The 25,566-nt window shown below is 46.6% G+C and overlaps 1 protein-coding gene across 1 annotated transcript; it reads right to left on the bottom strand.

The window, feature by feature from the left end:
* Window positions 1–2,227: 2,227 nt before the first annotated feature.
* Window positions 2,228–23,760, bottom strand: LOC139239044 (olfactomedin-like). The gene is made up of 6 exons (XM_070867549.1): window positions 23,665–23,760; window positions 15,094–15,165; window positions 13,731–13,883; window positions 10,502–10,711; window positions 9,122–9,272; window positions 2,228–3,057 (listed from the first exon to the last, which is right to left on the bottom strand). Exons 1-6 carry the CDS (start codon window positions 23,758–23,760, stop codon window positions 2,228–2,230), a joined length of 1,512 nt encoding a protein of 503 aa, XP_070723650.1.
* Window positions 23,761–25,566: the final 1,806 nt, after the last annotated feature.

Here is a 25,566-nt window from a genome sequence, read left to right as displayed (position 1 = left end):
TCAGAATCTACAATACCACCCGAAATTGGACTGCTTGAATTAGAAAAAATAATTAAGGGTGGTGGAGGCAGACTCGATCACGGCTTTCAAAAGGAAATTGGATAAGTACCTGAAGGAAAAAATTTTGCAGGGCTACGGGGAAATGGTGGGGGTGTGGGTCTAGCTGAAGTGCAGAGAGCCACTAAGGGCTTGGCGGACCGAATAGCCTTCCGTGCTGTAACCATTCCATGATTCATTGTTAGACATTACCAGTTGGCTGCTTGGGGTGTGTCACTCAACTGCCTTAGCGGTTATGACAGCTTGTTTTTGCATCTTTTCAGTCCAAGCACAACTTTTTGTTTTTCATCTTTACCTGCGCTCAGCAATTTCTCTCAAAGGCTGCCTCCCATTATCAGGTTAATGCTGAACTGTATAAAACACTTGTTAGGCCACAGCTAGACTACAGTGTACAGCTCCGCTGGGCGGGCCACATTGTCCGCATGCTCGATATAAGACTTCCAAAGCAAGCACTCGACTTGGAACTCCTACACGGCAGGCGATCTCCTGGTGGGCAGAGGAAACATTCCAAGGATACCCTCAAAGCCTCCCTGATAAAGTGCAACATCCCCACCAACACCTGGGAATCCCTGGCCAAAGACCACCCCAAGTGGAGGAAGAGCATCTGGGAGGGCACTGAGCACCTCGCGTCTCATCGCCAAGAGCATGCAGAAATCAAGTGCAGGCAGCGGAAGGAGCATGCGGCAAACCAGTCCCACCCACCCTTTCCTTCAACCACTGTCTGTCCCACCTGTGACAGAGACTGTAATTCCCGTATTGGACTGTTCAGTCACCTGAGAACTCACTTTTAGAGTGGAAGCAAGTCTTCCTCGATTTCGAGGGACTGCCTATGACAGTGTACAGTTTTGGTCACCACATTACAGGAAAGATGTGATTGCAGTGGAGAGGGTACAGAGGAGATTTAAAAGGATGTTGCCAGAACTGGAGAATTTTAGCTTGGAGGAAAGATTGGATAGGCTGGGGTTGTTTTCTTGGAACAGAGGAGGCTGAGGAGAGATTTAATCAAGGTGTATAACTTTGAGGGGCCTAGAGTGAATAGGGAGGACTAATTTCCCTTAGCAGAGAGGTCAACAACCAGGGGGCATAGATTTAAAGTAATTGGTAGAGGATTAGAGGGGAGTTGAGGAGAAGCGTTTTCATGCAGGGTGATGGGGCTCTGGAACTTGCCTCCTGAAAGGGTGGTAGAGGCAGAAACCTCTAGTACTAGGATATGTGTTTAAAGTGCCTCAACCTAAAAGACTACGGACGAAGAGCTGAAAAGTGGGATTAAGCTGGATAGCTCTTTGTCTGCTGGCACGGACACGATGGGCCGAATGCGGCCTCCTGTGCTGTAAATTTCTATGATTCTATCAGCACTTTAACAGGCTGTTAACAGTTTCTCACTCTCAGCTGCGTGATCTGATATCCCTATACAACTGCCGGTGCTGGTCACACAGTCTGGCTTTCACAAACTTGTTTCGCACAAAAAATTACTCTTTCGTTTCACATTCCTCTCCCCCCGCCCTCCTCTTCCTTCCCTCCTCCTTCCCCTCCCCTCCTCCTCCTTCCCGTGTATTTGGGTCCTTTCTCACAGATACACTTCCAACTCAAAGACAATGAATTTCTTATACATGTTAAACAATTAAATCCTTATGACCGTATCAATTTCTAATGGCATCAGCCTTTAATCAAGGATTAAGTTTACTTATTTCATTATTAGCGATTGTTTGGGGCTTTTGCAGCGATTTTGTATTAATTTCACAATGTCCCAGCGATTGAAATGCGCAATGCCTTCAGGATCAATGTTACCCTTCATGTTGCATTCTCCACCAGAAGATATCGTTACACCCACACCAACCATCCACAGCCCAGCGTGATCTTTCACATCAACCAGCTGATTCTCATTAGGGTTGAGCCAATGTTTGACTGAATCCTACTGGGAGACTTTAGATCCACAAACCGTGAACCTCTTTAGATAGGGTGAATCAGACCTTGGAGGACACATGCTAGCCGCTCTGGGTGAATTTAGCTTCGGGATCTGTGGTGCTGCAGGTTAAACTGTGCTGGTAAAAAGAATGTAAGATGGAGTCTAAATCCAGGTCGAGAAATTCCAATTTGGACCCGGATTCCCACCGGTGATTCCCAGCCCCTGTTAATCAGTTTTCTAATTGTTACAATTGATCTGTCGCTATTACTGTGGGGTTGATGGTTGTTCATTACGTTTAAATATCACATCGTAGGTTACCTGGTAGCCATCATTGTACACATAGAGCTTGTGGTCAGATGGATTGTAACTAACACTTTGCAGTTTCTCCAATACTTTATCCATCTTTATGTTCACCCTACCTTCCTCACCAGTTCTGGTGTCAAATGTATAGAAAATCTCTTCAAGCCATTTGCTCGCGGGCTTAACTGCATACAACACCCCACATATCATGAAGGCATTGGTCACGCCAGGTTTATACTGGCTGGTGACCCATGTCCTTTCCACAGTGAAAGAGGTCACGTTAATTTTACTGATAACAATATTTCCGGCATTAGCGTCGGTGGAGTAAATGACCCACAGCCCGGCTTCATCAACAGCAAAGTCCATGTCCTGGTATGTAACGCCTGCATAAGAAAACCTGTTGTTGTAAGCAGCATCAACAAGAGTCTGCTTCTGTATAGCAGCAGTGTCTATGTTATACCTGCACATGTCCCGAGAGTTGTAACAGTTGTAATACAAGAAGTTACTGTACAAAACCATTCCACTTCCCTGCCCGTAGTTTGAGGAATATTTTGAAATCACTTTGTCTGCTTGGTTCTTGTAGAGCAGTAAATCATCGTATGAAGAGTAGAGTCTGAAGCTGTAAAGTATTCGTGCATCTGTGTTCAGTGGTGCCACCCAATACACCTCCTTTTTAGTGGGCAGTGGAGCTGGATCTTTGCCCCAGCCTCCATACTTATAACTGAATCCTCTCCAGTTCAGTTGGGTTACAAAGGGTTCAGTTATATTCAGAAGGCCACCATGATCGCAGCTCCCTGTTAAACAAATAAAAGGATATTTGTGATCAATTTTATTTCATATGTGACGTTTCCATCTGTACAGTGTGTCAACCCATCAGCCTGTATTTTCCTTCCCCTGGTACCACCCTGTTTCCGGATGCTATTCTGGTGGCTATTTGAGGATCATTGTCGAACGTCCCACCCCACTGAAAATTTGACGGATTTATGTCCCTTTCAGCTGTGGCTCAGTGGGTAGCACCCTCTGCCTCTGTGAGTCAGAAGGATGTGTGTTCATAGTCCCACTCCAGGGACTGGAGCACATAAAGGCACACCAGTACAGTGCTGAGGGAGCGCTTCACTGTCAGAGGTGCCGTCTTTCGGACGAGACGTTAAACCTAGGCCTATTCTCCGAGGTGGACATAAAAGGTCCCCTGGCACTATTTCGAAGAGCAGGGGAGTTATCCCCGGTGCCCTGGCCAATATTTATCCTTCAATCAACATAACATAAACAGGTTATCTGGTCACTATCACATTGCTGTTTGTGGGAGCTTGCTGGGCACAAATTTGCATTTCCTAATTACAACAATGCCTACACATTAAAAAGTACTTAATTGACTGTAAAGCACTTTGGGACATCCGGTGGGACATACGGTGGTCGAATGTATATAAATGCAAGTCTTTTTTGTTTTTCCTGGGGCATTTTCTGGTGAGGGCAAGGAGCAGTTGTACAAGTGCCCATCGCAAACCTAAGAACATAAGAAATAGGAGCAGGAGTAGACCACTCTGCTTTCCCGCCTGATCCCCATATCCTGTGATTCCCTTAAATCTATTGATCTCGGTGTTGAATATAGTCATTGACTGAGCGTCCACAACCTTCTGGGTATTTATTATTATAAAGTACATCTCATTTTAATAGGTGCTAAGGGACCATGTCAGCCCATGCCTCTTGCCCCAATTCTGCTCTATAAGAAAGTCCTCGTAAAATAGGCCTCCAGGGTTGTTAGGCGGCAGTGTGTGTTCTGCAAACCATGCAGAGGATCAGTTATACCAAGGTGTTTTAGTCTTTTCTTGAATATTTTTCTTCATTTTCTTGTGCTTTCTCTTCCTCTTTTCACATTTTCTGATGAGACTTTGCACCAGTTCTGATCAATAGTTTATTTCTCTGCCCCCGCTCCTCCCCCCAGCACGATTACTACAATGGGAATCCCACGGAATGGCAGCAAGACCTACAGAATGATGTACAAAAGATTCTATGTGCCCGTAAAATGTCTCGCTTTGGTAGACCTTTAGTGCGTTTTGATGCATGTCTTCCCAAAGGAAGCTGGGCTACTAGGTCCCAAAAGGGTCATAGAAACAAACCTAAAACCATATGCTTTGCTTTTAGAGACACTGCATGTAGGAAGGTGTGTCGGCGTGATCAACGCTGCCTGACTGGTAGCACGGCAACACCCCGTCCATTTATGCAAGGTCTGCCCATGGCAGTTGGATCTTCCTTCTCGGGATTTGGATGAACAAAAAAAAACTTGCATTCATATAGCACCTTTCACGAACACCGGACGTCACAAAGTGCTTCACAGCCAATGAAGTACTTTTGGAGTGTAGTCACTGTTGTAATATGGGAAACAGAGCAGCCAATTTGTGCAAAGCAAGCTGCCACAAACAGCAATGTGATAATGACCAGATAATCTGCTTTGTTATGTTGATTGTGGGATAAATATTGGCCCCAGGACCAAGAGAGAATTTCCCTGCTCTTCTTTGAAGTGGTGCCATAGGCACTTTTACATCGGCCTGAGAGCAGAGAGGGCCTCGGTTTAACATCTCATCCAAAAGACAGCACCTCCGACAAGGGAATGCTCCCTCAGCATTGCACTGGAGGCTTGGCCTGGATTTTTGTGCTCAAGTTGCTGGAGTGGGACTTGAACCCGCAGCCTTCTGACTCAGAGAGCAAGTGTGCTGCCCACTGAGCCACAGCTGACACTGAGATGTAGTGTTGTGCCATCTTCTTTCCCTTTACCCCCACCCCACACAACCACCACCGCGCCCTCCCCTCTGGACCCAACCTGAGCCTTTCCTCGGTTACCTGAGGGCCATTGCAAGGTCAGCAGTGGCCCAATCATCGATTGCGCATCGCAGGGAAGCTGCCTGTTATCCACAGCTCACTGGCTCAATGCAAAATTGGGGGCACCCCTGGCTTTGCCATTCAGACACAGGGGTCGTGACCCAATTTCTAGGCCAATGAGTACGCTCATGCAGATAGCTTGTAGGGCTGCCTGGGTTATCTCTGATTGGCTGCTCCTACTTCTTATGTTCTTATAAACTAATCCCAATCCCATCCTTCCCACTTCCCTTATACTCCTCCCTCCTGCTCCTTCAGGGAGCAAGGCAGAGAACAATCTAGTGTCCATCATGCAAGTCCCTTCAACACAGATGCTTCATTTCTCTCTATTAAATTTCCTGCCAGTGTTCCTCCATATTGGGTAGACCAGGCCTATATATTGAGCAGACTAGGCCTATATAATTGGGTAGACTCTGCCTATATTCTCCAGAGTTTAGAAGAATGAGAGGAGATCGCATTGAAAAATACACAATTCTTACAGGGCTTGACAGGGTAGATGCAGCGAGGATGTTTCCCCTGGCTGGGGAGTCTAGAACCAGGGGTCACAGTCTCAGAATAAGGGTCAGCCATTTCGGTCTGAGATGAGAAACTTCTTCACTGAGGGTTGTGCATCTGTGGAATTCTCTACCCCAGAGGGCTGTGGGGGTTCAGTCGTTGACTATATTCAAGACAGAGATTGAGAGAACGCAGGAAAGGGGTACTGAGGTGAATGATCAGCCATGATCTTATTGAATGGTGGTGCAGGCTCGAAGGGTTGAATGGCCTACACCTGCACCTATTTTCTATGTTTCTATAGATTTTTGGATCTTAAGTGATATGGGGATAGTGCAGGAAAGTTGAGTTGAGGTAGATCAGCCATGATCTTATTGAATGGCGGAGCAGGCTTGAGGGGCCGAATGGCCATCTCCCCGCTCCTTCAGGGAGAGAGAGACAGAGAACAAAAAGGACAAGGGGAGAGATGGATATGGAGGAGAGTGAGGAACAGAAGAGGAGAGAGAAGCGGGATGGGGGAGAAGAGATAGAATAAGGCTGGAGAGAGAGAAAATGATAAATAAGAACATAAGAATTAGGAACAGGAGTAGGCCATCTAGCCCCTCGAGCCTGCTCAGCCATTCAAAAAGATCATGGCTGATCTGGCTGTGGACTCAGCTCCACTTACCCGCCCTCTCCCCGTAACCCTTAATTCCCTTATTGGTTAAAAATCTATCTATCTGTTATTTGAATACATACTGCTTCCTTGGGCAGAGAATTCCACAGATTCACAACCCTCTGGGAGAAGAAATTCCTTCTCAACTCGGTTTTAAATTGGCTCCCCGGAATTTTGAGGCTGTGCCCTCTAGTTCTAGTCTCCCCGACCAGTGGAAACAACCTCTCTGCCTCTATCTTGTCTATCCCTTTCATTATTTTAAATGTTTCTATAAGATCACCCCTCATACTTCTGAACTCCAACGAGTAAAGACCCAGTCTACTCAATCTATCATCATAAGGTAACCCCCTCATCTCCGGAATCAGCCTAGTGAATCGTCTCTGTACCCCCTCCAAAGCTAGTATATCCTTCCTTAAGTAAAGTGACCAAAACTGCATGCAGTACTCCAGGTGCGGCCTCACCAGTACCCTGTACAGTTGCAGCAGGACCTCCCTGCTTTTGTACTCCATCCCTCTCGCAATGAAGGCCAACATTCCATTCACCTTCCTGATTACCTGCTGCACCTGCAAACTAACTTTTTGGGAAAGAGATAGAACCAAATAGGAAGGGGAGAGCCAGAAGAGGGCGGAGGAAGATTCAGAACAGGAACAAAAGGAGAGAAACAGGTGAGTGAATCAGAAAAGGGAGAGAAAAAGCAAACTAAAAGCAAGGTGAGGTAAAAAAAAAGAAGGCAAGAGACGGGAAGGACGAAGGTAACAGAAAATGAGGAGGAGCAGGGAAGTAAACAAGAGAAACATGAGGGAGCAATAAAGGAAGAGAAGAGAGTGACAGTTAAAAGGAAGGAGTATAGAGGATGAAAAGAGAATGGAGAGAACAGAAAGAAGAACGAGGGGAAGGATAGGAACGAATGTACAGCACGGAAACAGGCCATTCGGCCCAACAGGTCCGTGCTAGTGTTTATGCTCCACACCAGCCTCCTCCCAACCCTCTTCATCTCACCCCATCACCATATCCTTCTATTCCTTTCTCCCTCACGTCTTTATCTAGCTTCCCATTAAATGTATCCGATACTATTCATTCCAACCATTTCCTGTGGTCGAGGGTTTCACATTCTAACCACTCTCTGGGTAGAGAAGTTTCTCCTGAGTTCCTTGCTGGATTTATTCGTGTCTGTCTTATATTGATGACCCCTAATTTTTGTCTCCACAACATCTCTGTATGTTTACTCTATCAAACCCTTTCATAATCATAAAGAGCTCCACTTGTTGTTACCAGGGATGAGGGACTTCGGTTATGAGGAGAGCTTGGAAAAGTTAGGGCTGTTCTCCTTGGAACAAAGGTCCAAGCTGATAATAGACCTAATAAGAGTTTTTCAAGCTGATGAGAGGCTTTTACAGCATGGATAGAGAAAAACTTATTCTCTCTAGTGAGTGGGTCAATAACCAGAGGTTAAAGATTTAAAATCAAAAGATCTAGAGGGGGATGAGGAGAAATTTTTTCACTCAGGTTATCAGGATCTGTAACACTCTACCTGATTGGTGGAAGCTGTTTCCATCAATAATTTTAAAAGCGAGGTGGACAGGTATTTGGGGATGAGGAACTTACAGGGTTACAGACAAAAAGCGGGGATGTGGGACTAAGCACGAGTGCACTTTCAAAGAGCTAGCACAGGTATAACGGGCCAAATGGCCTCCTGTACTGTAAGTTTCTACGATTCGATGTCTGGTCACCCTTCAGCCTTCTCTCCTCTAGAGAAGAGCGTACAGGTACCAGCCTGCTCAATCTATCCTGATAAGTATAACCACTCAGTTCTGGTACCATCCTTGCAAATCTTTTTTGAACCTTCTCCAGTGTCTCTGTACCCTGTTCATAATATAGAGACCCGAAGAGAGAAGGTTGGCAGGAGAGAAAAAAAGAGACAAAAAAGGGAAGAAGAGACAAAAGCAAAATATTGCAGATGCTGGAAAACTGAAATAGAAACAGAAAATGCCGTAAATACTCAGCTGGTCAGGCAGCATCTGTGGAGCGAGAAACAGAGTTAACGTTTCAGGTCGATAACCCTGCGTCAGAACTGGAAAAAGTTAGCAATGTATCAGGTTTTAAGCAAGTGCAGAGACAGGGAAAGGAGGGAGTGGAGGAAAGAACAAAAGGGAAGGTCTGCGATAGGGTGGAAGGCAGAAGAGATTAAATAACAAAAGGTATGATTGTACAACGCACAAGGAGATGGCAATGAAACAAGTAAAGAAACAAAGGATGGGTCCAGAGGTGTAAATGGGAATGTCAGAATCATCAATAGCTGCTGTGTAGAAAAAATAGGGGCAGAGGTTATGGTCTGAAATTGTTGAACTCGATGTTGAATCCAGAAGGCTGTAAAGTGTCTAATTGAATGTTGACGAGACAAATAGGAAGGAGACAGGATGGACAAAAAAAGAGAGAGCAGGAGAGACAGAGGGGAAAATCGAGAGAGTAACAGAAACAAGGAAAAGAGGAGAGAGAGAAAAATACACAGAGGGGGAAGAGGAGAGAGATAGTCAGAAAGAAAAGACAGATTGAAGAGCAGAGAAAGCTTCAGCCAGAAGTGATGAGAAGTTCATCAAGGAGCATATTGGCACTATTTTCCTGGCCAGATCCTTTGATAGCCCCCCAGGGAATAAAACATGTACATAGTTGTGCAAATTGCAAATGTCTGGCTCCATTTTTGTTTGCAATAACGCTATCATTGCGTTGAACATAACTCAGAAATAGGAAAATGGTTTCCTCAGAACTGGACAGACATAATAACCCCCCCCCCCCCTTTCATTCAATGAGTTCCCATTAAACCTTGATCAATAACTGACCGTATTCAATGGGAGGAAGGATTGGTGGGACCTTGTTATTCTCACACTCCTCCAGTCGTTTCTTCAGGGTTGTGATTTGTCTGCGGATCTCCAGCACATTGTTCTTATCATAGGATTCCAGCTGGTGGACGATGAGGGACATGTTCTCAATCTGCAGCACGGGGAATGGTTAAAGGGAGAAGCAGTTAGAAATCATACCAACCAGTTGATGTAACTGGACATCTTATCCAATGGCCTGGCTTGGCTCGCCAAACTAATTTAAGCTCAATGTCCAAATCCTGCTGTCCTTTAGTCTTCATTGTAGACAAGAGCAGCCTCAGAGGAGGAATAGCCACAGCACCAACTATTGCCCATCTCTAACTGTCCTCAATAAGGTGGTGAGCTGCCTTCCTGAATACATGGCTTGCTAGGCCATTTAAGAGTCAACCGCATATAGCACAGACCGGGTAAGGCCAGCAGATTTCCTTCCCTACAGGCCATTAGATTGTACAACAATCTTTCAGCTTATTGATACTAGCTTTTTATTTAAGATTTATTTAATTAATTGAATTTAAATTCCCCAGCTGCCATGATGGGATTGGAACTCGGGCCTCCGGATCATGAGCCCAGGCCTCTGGATTACTGGTCCAGTAAAATGACCACTATTCTACTGCACTCCTTAAAAAAAGTGAAAGAGGAAAATCAAGATCTCAATGGAAAACAACCTCAACCTCTGAATTCCTTTATAAAATTAACCGCGCGTGAATAATTCGTTTCAATAGCTTCTGTTTTGTGTCTTGTTCCATTTCTTGCTGTCAAACCTTAGATTAACATTTCGACTGATGGCAGTTACTGAGGTTATTGAGGATTGTCTTTATTTCAATTGATTCTGAGGATGTGGAAATCGCTGGCAAGGCCAGCATTTATTGCCCATCCCTAATTGCCCTTGAGAAGGTGGTGGTGAGTCGCCACCTTGAACCGCTGCAGTCCGTGTGGTGAAGGTGCTCCCACAGTGCTGTTAGGGATGAAGCAAAATTCTGTATAATTTTTCACTCTTTAATGGGCCGCAGGGTCCACTCAAAATTCCGCACGTGCGTGTTTTTTGTAAATTTAGAAGTCAGGACCCCTCAGCTTAGAGGGAACGTTGGAAGGGAGTTCCAGAATTTTGACCCAGTGACAATTAAGGGTTGATGGGAGGAGTTACTGAGACTAATGGTGTGAGGAGCTGAATTTACACACACACAGAGTCAATGAAAAGATCAGTGGCTGGCTCTGCTAACATTAATTCAGCAGCATTGCACTGTCAGATCAGTAACTCCTCCAGCTCCTTCCATCAATGATGAAACATTGACTATTCACACCGATGAGCAGAATTGAGTTCCGGATATGTCTCTCCCTGACCTCGCTGTAGAGCTGCTCGATAATGGTGTTGCTTCCGTTGACTGTGACCCTCAACTGATTGGTGAGATACACCAGCTCTCGGATCTCCTGTTTCAGCAGTTCGAAGTCGAGCTGAGTGTAGGAGCCTCCGGTCTCCATTCTCTCCACGCGCCTTGTCAGATTCACCAGCTTCACAGAGTACACAGAGAGAGTCCGCGAATATTGCTGCACCTGGATGGAGTGGAACAGCGAACACACAAATGGTGAGAGACTGGGAAATATTTGCACTCGGAGGGACCTGGGTGTCCTTGTACATGAATCACAGAAAGTTAACACGCAGGTACAGCAAGCAATTAGGAAAGCAAATGGTATACTATCTTTTGATACAAAGGGATTAGAGTGTAAGAGTAAAGAAGTCTTACTAAAATTATACAGGGCATTGGTGAGGCCACACCTGCAGTACTGTGTACAGTTCTCGTCTCCTTACCTAAGAAAAGACATACTTGCCATAGAGGGAGTGCAACAAAGGGTCACTAGACTGGTTGCTGGGATGGGGGGATTGTCCTATGAGGAGAGATTGAGTAGACTAGGCCTATATTCTCTTGGGTTTAGAAGAATGAGAAATGATCCAACTGAAACATATAAAATTCTTAAGGGGCTTGACAGGGTTAATGTTGAGAAAATGTTTCCCTGGCTGGGAATCTAGAACACGGGGTCACAGTCTCAGAATAGGGCTCGGCCATTTAGGACTAAGATGAGGAGAAATTTCTTCACTCAAAGAGTTGTGAGACTTTAGAATTCTCTACCTCAGTCGTTGAGTATATTGAAGACAGAGGTCGATAAATGTTTGGGAACTATGGGAATTAAGGGATATGGAGATCAGGCGAGAAGGTGGAGTTGAGGTAGAAGATTAGCCATGATATTGTTGAATGGTGGAGCAGGCTCGAAGGGCCAAGTGGCCTACTCCTGCTCCTATTTCTTATGTTCTAAGTTACAACCACCTTCACGGTCACTGAACCAGTTACACCTCACTGCACTGATGTCAGTGAATGGGGTGTGGTTATGTAATTAGACAGATGAAATTCAGTACTGACGATTGCAATGTGAACAGCGCAGGTAGACTTTGAAAGAGAGCTGGGAGTGACAATTTCAACATCAAGGAGAAATAATTAAAACAAATGGGGCAATGTAGCACGGCAGAGTACAAGTCACAGAATTTATGCTGAGGCTTCTTAATGCACTGGTCAGACCTTGAGGGCAACTTTCACCCTCAGCTCAGGGACAGTAAACTGGTGGAGGGTATCGCCCATCCCGACGGACCCTGTCCAATCCTCATTTCCATCCAGTGCAATGGAAACGAAGATCAGGTGGACAATCTGCTCCACCAGCTTCCTGCCTGTGGAAACTCCCCTCATCCAGCAGAAATACTGCGCCAAGTTCAACAATGCCACACTTCAAGAGGGTCATAGTAGCACTGGGGGAGTGCAGAAAGGAGCAAGTATAAGTTGGTGAGTTCAGAGGAAAAATGAGAGAGCATAAAAGCTCCACAGTCTAGTCAGAAGGTCGTTTGAGGGGAACTGCTTCACTGAAGTATCTAAGCTGTTAAATATTGCACCCAGAATATTACTTCAAGGTAGGCCAGACCAATAGGACAAGAGGAAAAAAATAGTGAAGAGTAAATTTCAAACCGATTTTTACAAAAAAAGTGTTCTTAAAGGGTGATACATTTGAAATAATCTGCACAGCAAGCTCCCACACACAGCAGCCAATGTGCGTAAAGCATGCTCCCACACACAGCAAGCTCCCACACACAGCAATGTGATAATGACCAGATAATCTGTTTTTGTTATGTTGATTAAGGGATAAATATTGGCCCAGGACACCGGGGATAACGCCCCTGCTCTTCAGTGCCATGGGAACTTTTACGTCCACCTGAGAGAGCAGACGGGGCCTCAGTTTAACCTCTCATGTGACAGACGGCACCTCCGACAGTGCAGCACTCCCTCAGCACTGCTCTGGAGTATCCGCCTAGATTTATGTGCTCCAGTCCCTGGAGTGAAATGTCTTCAATGCTGACAGGCGATCAACATTTAAAGGGAAGACCAATGGAAAGAGAAACCCACAAATGCTGCTGATCTAGAACAAAAGCAGATCATGGCAGAATCTTGGTTAGACCACACTTGGAGTTTTTTTTGTTCGTTCATAGGTTTTGGGTGTCACTGGCAAGGCCAGCACTTTTGCCCATCCCGAATTGGGATTTACATCTCATCCAAAAGACAGCACCTCCGACGGTGCATTGCGTGGAGTGTGTCAGCTTAGATTTTGTGCTCAAGTCTCTGGAGTGATCGGCCCAGATATCGCGGCCTCCCCAGGTCTATACGGAGTTTCTACGGACCTAGGAAGGCATTGGAAAAGCCTGTTTTCAGCGCGCAATGCGCATACACTGAAAACCGGCTTTTCCAATCTGTCAAATTTCTGGCTTGACAGATCCTCTGTATCTCGGGAACGAGGACATATGCAAGAGCAAGATTGGGTTATTTACCCATATCTTGCCCAGCCAATATCCTCAAAACTCTCGTGCCTGATAAAAGCAAGCACATGGCCTACTTTTACAGGCGTAAGAGTTTTAAAATACACAAAAACATTTTAAAATAAAGTTATAAAAACAAATTTTACCATTTAAAAACCTTCCCCACTACAATAAGTTTATTTTAAAGCATAATTTTAAAAAAACTTTTTTTTAAATCTGCAAAATATTTATTTTTTAAATACATTAATAACTTTAATTTAAATTAATAAAAATATGATGTGCATTTTTAAAATCTTTTATTAATGTTTTGGGAGTGTTTCTCATTCATAGTAATAAGAGTTTCAGACTTACGAAACTCCTATTGCTATGAATGAGAATATACCGCACCTGATTGGCTGCCCAGAGCCATGTGACTCCAGCTCCAGCACTGCGCATTCCCAACGTGCACGTGTTGCGATGCGCAGTCAGTGGAGGCCTCAGGACCGGGAACTCGAGTGGGCCCAGCAGCTTCAGGTAGGTGCGCATCTTTTTTCTAAAATCTATTTGAATCCTGCGGGAAGGAGAAACCGGGATTTCTGAGCCAATATGTCCTATCGGTCGGGGAATGTGCCCAGTGAAACATCAGGGAGCAGTCTGCATTCACCTTTCATATGGATGATACAGCTCATGAATTCGGAGCCTTTAAAGGGGACGGAATGTACCAGTAATATCTAGTAATACCTTGATGATTTCACGTTGCATGCTGACATTGAGTTCCCGTGATGATATTTCCAAATATTCCATTCTTTGCACCGGGAAGGTGTTATCAGGCAGAATCACTGAGCAGACACACATTCCATCGCTGCTGACTGTCCCATTGACAGCCTGGGAGATCTGTAACCACATCCACATGTAGATTAGCAACAGTGGAAATATTTCCTTATCTGCACAGTTCTTCAGTAACTCAGTGACATCTTCATATCACAGTTCACTAAACTCGACTGGTACTAAAAAGTGAACAAGTGCCCCAAAAAAGCACCTTCAATGGTGTCTAGAGTAGTGTTGTAGTAACAACATTAACATGTGGGTTCGTAACTGTGGAACTATTCCCATATCTGCACAGTTCTTCAGTAACACACTGAGGAGAGAGGCTGCAGACCTTATTATGTTCACCGATATAAAGGTGATATCTCTCTGCATGTTCACAAGACCAATGTGGGTGATGTAGCTCAGTCAACCCATATTACCTCAACCACCCAGAAGGTCTCTATAGTCTTCCATCATTCTTTCCGAAATAATTCATAGTTACACCCTACTTACCCTCCCTCTCCATGTGTTGACTATTGATGGTGTGAAGTACAACTACCTAGCATTGCTCCTGAATTTGCCTTTTTCTAGTTTAAACCTGCATCTCCTGGCCGTAATCTCAGAGTTAACTTTGATGTGATTTCCTCAATTAACGTATCGAAGGTAATATACAATGCTGTTTATAAAATAAATTTAGTGTAAAATACAGTGAGGTACAGCAATTGGACCAGAGAGTAATATCCACCATCAGGAAAGAAAAGCTTAGACAACATGCAGCCTTTAACCACCACACTATTGCTACGGCTTCACTCGCGACAGTAGGAAGGGGCTCGATCTGCACAGAGTGCAGTGCGAGGGCTCCTTGCAGTGACTGTACACATGGTGCTACGTCAAGTGCAGGCAGCGGAAGGAGCATGTGGCAAACCAGTCCCACCCACCCCTTCCCTCAACGACTATCTGTCCCACCTGTGACAGGGACTGTGGTTCTCGTATTGGACTGTTCAGCCACCTAAGAACTCATTTTTAGAGTGGAAGCAAGTCTTCCTCGATTCCGAGAGACTGCCGATGATGATGTTGATGGTGCTATAGTGACCGGTGCATTAATGGGGAAACAATCTCAATGCAATTCAGTCTCACCCCTCAGCTATTGCACACACCAGACCATTGACTGATCAGCCCTGTGATCTCCTCAATCCACGGTGACTTAAACACAGAAACACCCGGAAATGTAAAAGCCTTTATCCTGGAGTCATTTTAAGCGAATATCAACGAGATGTAAACTCACGTAAAGTTGGACGGAGGGCTGCAGAGTGGCTGCAACCAGTAGCAGGAACAACATCTTCGTTCTACCTCTAAGCTCAGCAACAAACTGCAGAAGGATACGTTTCAGAAAAGGTTAAACAGCAGGCTCACCAAGAATTCCTTATCACATTTAGAGATTACAGCACAGAATGAGTCCATTTTGCCCATTGTGGTTACTCTGGTACCAATTCTTCATCTGCTCCAATCCCTTTTCCATTAACAGTTGTGGACTTGTTATGAGATAAAGTCACTGCACAAAGTTCTCTTTCCCACAACAGAGATGGTAATCGGTGATAGAGATGGGCAGTAACCTTTCAGTTGATCAAACCCTTATCCTTCCTGAAGCTGACCAGGGGGTCGCTCAAGCACTCGATCGGAGAGGGAACTGGTTAGCAGACAGGAAACGGAGAGTAGGAATAATGGGTCCATACTCCAATTGTCAGGATGTGACCAGTGGTGTTTCCCGGGGATCTGTGCTGGGGCCTTGGCTTTTCACTATATTGATCAATGACTTTGATGAATCAATAGAGAGCCATATTTCTAAGTTTGCTGATGACACTAAGTTAGGCGGCACAGTAAGTAGTGTAGACAGGAGCAAAAAGGGACATTGACAGATTGGGCGAAACTGTGGCAGATGGAGTTCAGTGTGAGGTCACCCACTTTGAACCCAAGAAAGATAGATCAGAGTATTTTCTAAATGGCAAGGTGCTAGGGACTGAGTATAACGTAGCCAAGTTTGCTGACGATCCAAAGATGGGAGGAAAAGCAATGTGCGAGGAGGACATTAAAAATCTGCAAAAGGACATAGACAGGCTAAATGAGTGGGAAAAAATTTGGTAGATGGAGTATAATGTTGGAAAGTGTGAGGTCATGCACTTTGGCAGAAAAAAATCAAAGAGCAAGTTATTAATTGGAGAAGGATTGCAAAGTGCCGCAGTACAGCGGGACTTGGGGGTACTTGTGCATGAAACACAAAAGGCTAGTATGCAAGTGATCAGGAAGGCCAATGGTATCTTGGTTCTTATTGCAAAGGGGATGGAGTATAAAAGCAGGGAAGTCTTGCTACAGCTATATAAGGTATTGGTGAGGCCACACCTGGAATACTGCGTGCAGTTTTGATTTCCATATTTACAAAAGGATATACTTGCTTTGGAGGCAGTTCAGAGAAGGTTCACTCGGTTGATTCTGGGGATGAGGGGGTTGACTTCTGAGGAAAGGTTGAGGAGGTTGGGCCTCTACTCATTGGAATACAGAAGAATGAGAGGTGATCTTATCGAAACGTATAAGAATATGATGGGGCTTAACAGGGTGGATGCAGAGAGGATGTTTCCACTGATGGGTGGGACTCGAACCAGAGGGCACGATCTTAGAATAAGGGGCCGCCCATTTAATGGCGGAGCAGGCTCGCGGGGCCGTACGGCCTACTCCTGCTCCTATTTCTTATGTTCTTATGAACTGTGGAGGAACAGAGAGAACTAGAGACCCAGGTATAGAAATCACTAAAAACTAGAGGACAGGTACAAAAAATAATTTAAAAGGTTAATGGAATGTTAACCTTTATCTCAAGGGGGTTGGAATACAAAAAGGGGGGAAGTTATATTGCAGTTGTATAGAGCTCTGGTTAGACCCTATCTGATTAGATCAGCCATGAACAGGTTCGAGGGGCTGAATGGCCTGTGTTCCTATCCCCCCAGTCTCAGTTCTCCCTCTTACCAAACTTACTATCATGGACGCTCACAGTTTGACCCCGTCTTCACTTGGCAACCGAAGTGGCTGGAGTGCCCCTGCTCACTTGAACAGCAGTGTGGGAGTTTCATTAGTTACTGATCCAGGGCTTCTGTGCAGCAACTGACTGATGCGTAACACACTATGTACACCTACAACTGCTACTTGCTCCAGGGACCTGTCACAATTGTGGGCCGGAGAGCTGAAAATCAGCCAGAGTTCACACATGCGATAACAACAACATAGCGTCTTTAACGTAGTGATCTTAGAATAAGGGGCCGCCCATTTAAAACGGAGACGAGGAGAAATTTCTTCTCTCAGAGGGTTGTAAATCTGTGGAATTCTCTGCCTCAGAGAGCTGTGGAAGCTGGGACATTGAATACATTTAAGACAGAAATAGACAGTTTCTTAATCGGTAAGAGGATAAGGTGTTTATGGGGAGTGGGCAAGAAAGTAGAGCTGAGCCCATGATCGGATAAGCCATGATCGTATTAAATGGCAGAGCAGGCTCGAGGGGCCATATGGCCTACTCCTGCTGCTATCTCTTATGTTCTTATGTCCCAAGGCGCTTCAAAGGAATATTGTGAGATAAAAAATTTGACATCGAGCCGCATGAGGAGAAATTAGGACAGGTGACCAAAAGCTTGGGCAAAGAGGTAGGTTTTAAGAAGCGTCTTGAAGGAGGAAAGAGAGAGAGAGGGACAGGTTTAGGCAGAGAGTTCCAGAGCTTGGGGCCCAGGCTGAAGGCACGGCCACCAATGGTTGAGCGATTATAATCAGGGATGCACAGGAGGGCAGAATTAGAGGAGCGCAGACATCTCGGGGGGTTGTGGGGCTGGAGGAGATTACAGAGATAGGGAGGGGCGAGGCCATGGAGGGATTTGAAAACAAGGATGAGAATTTTGAAATCGAGGCGTTGCTTACCCGGGAACCGGGAGGCCTACAAAGTGAATCCGCTGGAAAGTGAGGGCAGAATTGAGCTTGGTCGCGGTGGCCCTGTGGTGGAGCAGACCGCTGATCCTCACTGTCTGTACCCCGACAATGAAAAGCATCCCGAGGGTAAAGCTGCCAGACGGCAGAGTCGCTGGTCTGGATAATCAATGTTAATGTAACCCATTTCAACGAATCCCGCTGATTGGACAACCTGCTCCCGGGGAGAAAGCTGATCAGCAGTGGGACTTACCCGAGTATGGATGGTCAGCGGAGCGAGTGCTGCTTGTCTTGGGGTGCCGACGAGCAGGACAGTGGAGGTGCTCGGGTTGGGATATGGAGCCCAGGGAGGCCCAGGTTTATATAGGCCTGTCACTGAGTGCACATCACACACCTTATCTTGTTTTATTGTTACCAGCACCGCGAATTACCCGGCTCGGTAAACTTTGAAGGTAGGATCAAAGGGCTCTCACGGATACGAGCAGCGCCCAGTGACAGCTGTGCAAAGCAATACTCTATCCCTTTCTGAATCTTGGGAACTCAGCAGCAGGTTTCAAAGTTTGTCTTTCAACACACCACCAATTAACTCTGACATCTCCCACCGCAAGTGTTTATCTCACTGCACCTTCGGGGTGGGAGAAAGATAGAACGACTTGCATTTATATAGCACCTTCCACGACCACTCGTCGTCCCAAAGCGCTTTACAGCCAATGAAGTACTTCTGGAGTTTACTGTTGTAATGTAGGAAACGCAGCAGCCAATTTGTGCACAGCAAGCTCCCACAAACAGCAATGTGATAATGACCAGATAATCTGCTTTGTGATGTTGATTGAGGGATAAATATTGGCATGGGTACCGGGGAGAACTCCCCCTGCTCTTCTTTAAAATAGTGCCCTGGGATCTTTTACGTCCACCTGAGAGAGCAGACGGGGCCTCGGTTTAACGTCTCATCCGACAGTGCAGCACTCCCACCACACTGCACTGGGAGTGTCAGCCTAGATTGATGTGCTCAAGTCTCTGGAGTGGGGCTTGAACCTTCTGACTAATGTGTCTAATGCTGCTGTTCCACGTGCAAAGCTTAGAAAAAGCTACTTTCTGAGGGCTTACATGTATTCTCAGTCAGAATGGAACATGATGAGAGAACGCACTGTGGGCTGGATCCATTGTCCATTGACTTGGTGTTGTGCAGTGCCCAGTAGCACTACCGTGGCAGTTTACTGAGCGTATTGATTTTTTTTCAAGGCATTTGCTGCCAGGTCCATTGAATGGTGGAGCCTGCAGTGACTTTGTCTCCTAGTTAAGCCACGCCTCGATTTCAAAATTCTCTTCCTTTTCAAATCCCTCCATGGGCCTCGCCCCCTCCCTATCTCTGTAATCTCCTCCAGCCCCACAACCCCCCGAGATGTCTGCGCTCCTCCAATTCTGCCCTCCTGTGCATCCCTGATTATAATCGCTCAACCATTGGTGGCCGTGTCTTCTGTTGCCTGGGCCCCAAGCTCTGGAACGCCCTCCCTCAACCTCTTTACCTCCTTTTCCTCCTTTAAGACGCTCCTTAAAACCTACCTCTTTGACCGAGCGGTTGCGCTAATTTCTACTTATGCGGCTCGGTGTCAAATTTTTATCTCATAATACTCCTTTGAAGGGCCTTGGGACATTTCACTACGTTAAAGGCTGTAAGGGATAAATTGTAAGAGTAGCAAATAGGTGGTCAGAATGATGCTGAAGGTAGTGAACTTATCAGTATTAGGAGAGTGTGTATAACTGCCTATATATGGAACACTTGTTTATGTAGATATAGCACAAATGTATAACGCATTAAACTGAATCCGTAACCTCTGTAATACTTAAACAGCAAAATCAGCAGTTGTTGATCCGAGGTCTCCGAGAAAGCGGTAAGGAAGCCAGTTTAGGCGTCTATTATACTGTGGCAAAGAACAAGTCATGGAACAACACCATAGAAGATGGGCAATGTATATACCACTCAGAGACAGTTTGATAAGAGTCGACAAATCAGTGTAACTTCGCTGATAGAATTAGACCTATGGAGGATTTTGTAGGAGAGTGCTTCTCTCCAAAACCTGTATAAGTTCTACTTGAAACCTCTTGTATTTCGCAGGTTTAAGGCTGAACCTTCCCGTGCATTGCTCGTAATAAAACCGATAAAGCTGAGGTTTCGTCGTCGTTATACAGTGGGAAGCTGGGCGAGGTGTCGGTTAACTATATCAGTTAGCCACCTTGAAGAAGAGAAGCCTCCTTTTTAACCCCAACAAAGGCGCGATATAAATATCAGTTGTTGTTGTAGTTGTTGCTTTGTCTCCGAGTTCCAGCCAAGCAGCCTGGGCATTTTGTAACAGAGGAGGTTCCGTTGGCACGGTCCATTTCTGCACCTCACCTGGAGAGTTGTAGCTGGGTACGATTCACCCTCTGTGGAAAAAGATCCTGAAAAACAACGGTGATTCCCCTGTCACATCTACCCTTCAGCTACCTTGTTTTTGTCAACCTGTCTTCCCTCCCTATTACCATCGTTGGTGGTCCTCTAAAGCTTTGAACTCGAGGAAGCTCTTACATGCCCCTTCCCATCCCGGCATCTTCACTGCCTTGAAATCAAGGCTCTTGGACAGTCTCCTATTGTAACTCGCACTATAGGACCTCAAATCATCATCATAGGCAGTCCCTCGGAATCGAGAAAGACTTGCTTCCACTCCTTAGGTGGCTGAACAGTCCAATACGAGAACCACAGTCCCTGCCACAGGTGGGATAGATTTGAGGGTTAGGGAGGGTGGGACTGGTTTGCTGCACGCTCTTTCCGTTGCCTGCGCTTGTTTCCTGCATGCTCTTGGCGACGAGACTCGAGGTGTTCAGCGCCCTCCCGGATGCACTTCCTCCACTGAGGTCGGTCTTTGGCCAGGGACTCCCAAGTGCCAGTGGGAATGTTGCACTTTATCAGGGAGGCTGTGAGGATATCCTTGTTTCCTCTGCCCACCTTTGGCTCGTTTGCCTTGAAGGAGATCCGAGTAGAGCGCTTGCTTTGGGAGTCTCGTGTCTGGCATGCGAACAATGTGGCCTGCCCAGCGGAGCTGATCAAGTGTGGTCAGTGCTTCAATGCTGGGGATGTTGTCCTGAATGAGGACGCTAATGTTGGAGCGTCTGTCCTCCCAGGGGATTTGTAGGATCTTGCGGAGACATCGTTGGTGGTATTTCTCCAGCGACTTGAGGTATCTTCTGTACATCATCCATGTCTCTGAGCCATACAGGAGGGCAGTTATTACTACAGTCCTGTAGGCCATGAGCCTTGGTGGACCTCAAAATCATTAACGTTCTTCAACGTTTTCTTCCCCAAATAGCATTCAGGCTTTAAATACCCAAGACTGACGTTACCTAAACATTTCTAACTGATTTAGCTCATCTCCATTACTCTTCCCATTCGGTGTTGCGTTGGCCCTTCATATGGGTTGTCCGTCATAAAAGCAAATGTCCTGCTAAAAGATCAGAGAGTTCGAGTCAAGTAACAAAAGGACAGCAACCAGCCTCAAACGTCCTAGCCAGGGAAGCTACTTCAAGACCAACACCCTCAACTCACTCGGTAGCAATCTACTCCAACCCCTTCATTGACAAGGCCAGCCAAGGAAGTGTCGCTTGTGCTCAATCTCAGTAACCACTTCCAGCCCTGCAACCCTTCAAGAAATCTGCGTTCCTCCAATCCTGGCCATCTTGTGCATCTCCCAATTCCTTTTCCCCACCATTGGTGGCTGTGCCTCCAGCCATCCAGGCCTCGCCTCCTGACCCCCCAAAGCCTTTCCACCATCTGTAAGGCACAGGTCAGGCGTGTGATGGAATACTCTCCACTTGCCTGGATGAGTGCAGCTCCAACAACACTCAAGAAGCTCGACACCATCCAGGACAAAGCACCCTATCCACCACCTTAAACACTCAGTCCCTCCATCACCGGCGCACCGTGGCTGCAGTGTGCACCATCTACAAGATGCACTGCAGCAACTCGCCAAGGCTTCTTCGCCGCACCTCACAAACCCGCAACCTCTACCGCCTAGAAGGACAAGGGCAGCAGGCGCATGGGAACACCATCACCTCCATGTTCCCATGCCAGTCACACACCATCCTGACTTGGAAATATAGCGGCGTTCCTTCATCGTCGTTGGGTCACAATCCTGGAACTCCCTCCCTAACAGCACTGTGGGAGCACCTTCACCACACGGACTGCAGCGGTTCAAGAAAGCGGCTCACCACCACCTTCTCAAGGGGCAATTAGGGATGGGCCATAAATGCCGGGCTTGCCAGCGACGCCCACATCCCAGAACGAATTAAAACAAAAATGCTCTTCCTTTCCTCCTTTAAGACGCTCCTTAAAACTGGCCTCTTTGACCAAGCTTTTCTAATTCTCCTTATGCGGCTCGGTATCAAATTTTGATTGATAACGCTCCTGTGAAGCGCCTTTTGCTACATTAAAGGCGCTATATAAATGCAAGTTGTTGATGTTGGCCAATCACAGTCAGTGAACTTGTGTAACACAATGGCCCAAAAATTCCTGATTCTTCTTCCCGCGGGCATTCGACTAAAAGTAAGAGAAAAGCTGCGCACTTATGTTTTGGTCAAACGCCCGCCCGAGATCCCAGACTCGAAGCCTCATCTTCTTGCGCAACGGAGCGCGTTCTCGTTGGAACGTCCGCAGGAGTCACGTGGGCCTGGACACCTAATCACGGCAAAGTATTTTCTCATTCATTGTAATAGGAGTTTCGTAAATCTGAAGCTGCTATTACTATGAATGAGAAACACCCGCAAACACACTAACACTACATAAAACAGAGGGAGTAGCGTGTGGCGGTATACCACTGCAGGAGGGCGAGGGCTGTGAAGCCAGGTCACTGATTGCAGTGCGGGCAGGCACAGCAAGAGGGACGAAGGAGCGGCAAGAGATTGTAGAGGGAAGTGACCGGGGCCCAGGAGAGGCGTGAGTTTGGGGCCCAGAAGAGGCGAGGGCCTAGCACGGCCCAGCCCACACTGTGATGTATGCGCCCTCTGTCCGTGCAGCAGAGCAGGTCTCCAGTCGTCCTGGTTAACCCTTGCCACTGGACCAAGACCTAGCTCTGTCAAGCCCGTGTGGTGGCTGGTGTGCAACGGCCACCCCACGTTAAAAAAATCCACGCACAGGTATCTTCCACCCTTCAAGATTTAGTTCAGGACCTGTTCGGGATCTGGAATATTAGGTCCTTCATTGAAACACCTGTGAACTCATCCCTTTTTGGCGTGGAAGCAAGTCATCCTCGATACGAGGGGCCGCCTATGATGATGATGACATAAAACATTAAAGAAACACCTCACATAAACACACTAATAGAAATTAAAGTTGTTAGAAATGTTTTTTAAAGAAAAACAATTTGCCAATTTTTTAAAAAAGTTTTAATTATGGTTAAAAATAAATGTAATGTATTGGGCAGGGTTTTTAATAATAATATGTGTTTTTTTACTTTAATTAATTTATATTTTTGTATGTTTTTAAACTCTTACGCCTGTAACAGTAGGCTATGTGCCTGGTTTTATCAGGCGCAAGAGTTTTGAGGACATTTGCCGGGCAAGATATGGGCAAATCCCACAATCTTGCCCTTGCAAATGTCTTCGCTCCCGAGATATGGAGGATCTGTCAAGCCAGAAACTTAACAGATTGGAAAAGCTGGTTTTCAGCGCATGCTTTTCTGGGTCCATAGACACTCGGCACTGACCCGGGAGGCAGGAATTTCTGGGCCAATGTTAACTGATTAAACCTGGGGAGTAGATCCATGCTCTAAGATCCTTTGTTGTGAATGTTCTCTCGTTTATCGGGAACAAAGCAATTCCCGTCCTCTCCGTGAGCATCTCTCCTCACTGACCCCACCCACGCCTCTGATCCCTGGCTCACTTTTATCTTCTGATTCTCATCTTTATTTATGATGTTTGTTTTCCAATATCTTGGAATATTCATGGCCTGCTTTTTGCTCAGCTCTGACAATACCATCCGTGGGATTATTTCAGATAAACAGCTCATTCCCCACAGGTCCCAGCTGCTGTCAGCAGCTATCCTCACACAGAACCTTGGCTCAGCTCCTCAGTGTGAATCCTCTTGGCTCAATCCTGATCCAATTGTGTTGTTCCCAGCTGCACATCTCACATAAAGGTTGCGAAACTCTCGCTCGGCTTTCCTTTCTCCAGTCGCTGACTTGTTTTGTACTAAAGCCGCATTTTGGAGCCTGCTCAGCGAACACGTAGTTCAACGGTTTCTGAATATCATTTTCCACCTCATAGAATCAGAGAACGGTTACAGCACGGGAGGCCATTCGGCCCGTCGAGCCCGTGCCGGCTCTCTGCAAGAGCACCTCAGCCAGTCCCACTCCCCCGCCCTTTCCCCGAAGCCTTGCCAATTATTTTCCTTCAGGTACTTATCCAACTCCTTTTTGAAAGCCGCGATTGAGTCTGCCTCCACCACCCTCTCAGGCAGCGCATTCCAGATCCTAACCACTCGCTGCGGTAAAAATGTTTTTCCTCATGTCGCCTTTGGTTCTTCTGCCAATCGCCTTAAATCTGTGCCCTCTGGTTCTCGACCCTCCCGCCAATGGGAACAGTTTCTCTCGATCTACTCTGTCCAGACCCCTCATGATTTTGAACACCTCGATCAAATCTCCTCTCAACCTTCTCTGCTCCAAGGAGAACAAGCCCAGCTTCTCCAGTCTATCCATGTAACTCAAGTCCCTCATCCCTGGAATCATTCTGGTAAATCTTTATTGCACCCTCAATGGCGGGCTGGAACCAGCTTTTCTGGTTACACAGGACTGGTGCACGTTGGGGATGCGTCCCTAGTGACCAGTGAGCAACCGCCAGCCCCGTGTGAATGGGGTCCTCTCCCGCTAACCCTCCAAACAGTGGCATCATCATCATCATCATAGGCAGTCCCTCGAGTCGAGGATGACTTGCTTCCACACCGAAAAGTTCCCAGGTGTTCCAATGAAGGACCTAATATTCCAGATCCCGAACTACATCCTGAAGGGTGGATGATGCCTGTGTGTGGATTTTTTTAACGTGTGGTGGCCGTTGCACACCAGCCACCACACGGGGCTTGACAGAGCTAGGTCTTGGTCCAGTGGCAAGGGTTAACCAGGACAACTGGAGACCAGCTCTGCTGCACGGACCTAGTGCACACACATATCACAGTGTGGGCTGGCCCGTGCTGCCCCTGGGCCCTCGCCTCCTCTGGGCCTCGAACTCTTGCCTCTCCTGGACCCCGATCACGTCCCTCTACAATCTCTCGCTGCTCCTTCGCCCCGACCTCGCTGCTCCTGCTGTACCTGCCTACGCTCTAATCACCGACCTGGATCTTGGTGATGACATTCTACGCTGCCGTTGCTCTCCTGCTCCAGTACGGGCTGCTCCCTGGAGAGGTATGCCGCCACACTGCTCCTTCCGCTCCCCAGCCTGCTCCGATGGTGCTCGAGCAGTGGCAGGTCACTGCCGGAGAGCACAGGTGGGCATTATTCTGGTGCAACCACGGGGATTTCGGTCCCTGCATCTTTGGAGCCATTGTCTACATTCTTTCTCTCACTTGGCCCAGCTGGTGTTCATACTCCTCTCATTCTAACTACCTCCTCCCATCCCGCCCCCATTCCTCTATTCCTTCATGTATGCATCAAGCTTCCCTCTTAAAGATAGCAATACTATTTGCTTCAACCATTCCATGTGGCAGCGAGTTCCACACTCCCCCACGTAAACTAGAGGTGATCCAAAACTCAGCTGCCCATGTCCTAACTGTTATGTATGCAGCACCTTGTAA

Source organism: Pristiophorus japonicus, chromosome 26 (genome assembly GCF_044704955.1).
Source record: "Pristiophorus japonicus isolate sPriJap1 chromosome 26, sPriJap1.hap1, whole genome shotgun sequence".
Taxonomy (NCBI): Eukaryota; Metazoa; Chordata; class Chondrichthyes; family Pristiophoridae; genus Pristiophorus; species Pristiophorus japonicus.
Note: the sequence above shows the minus strand (reverse complement) of the source record. Positions and strands in the feature narration are given on the sequence as shown.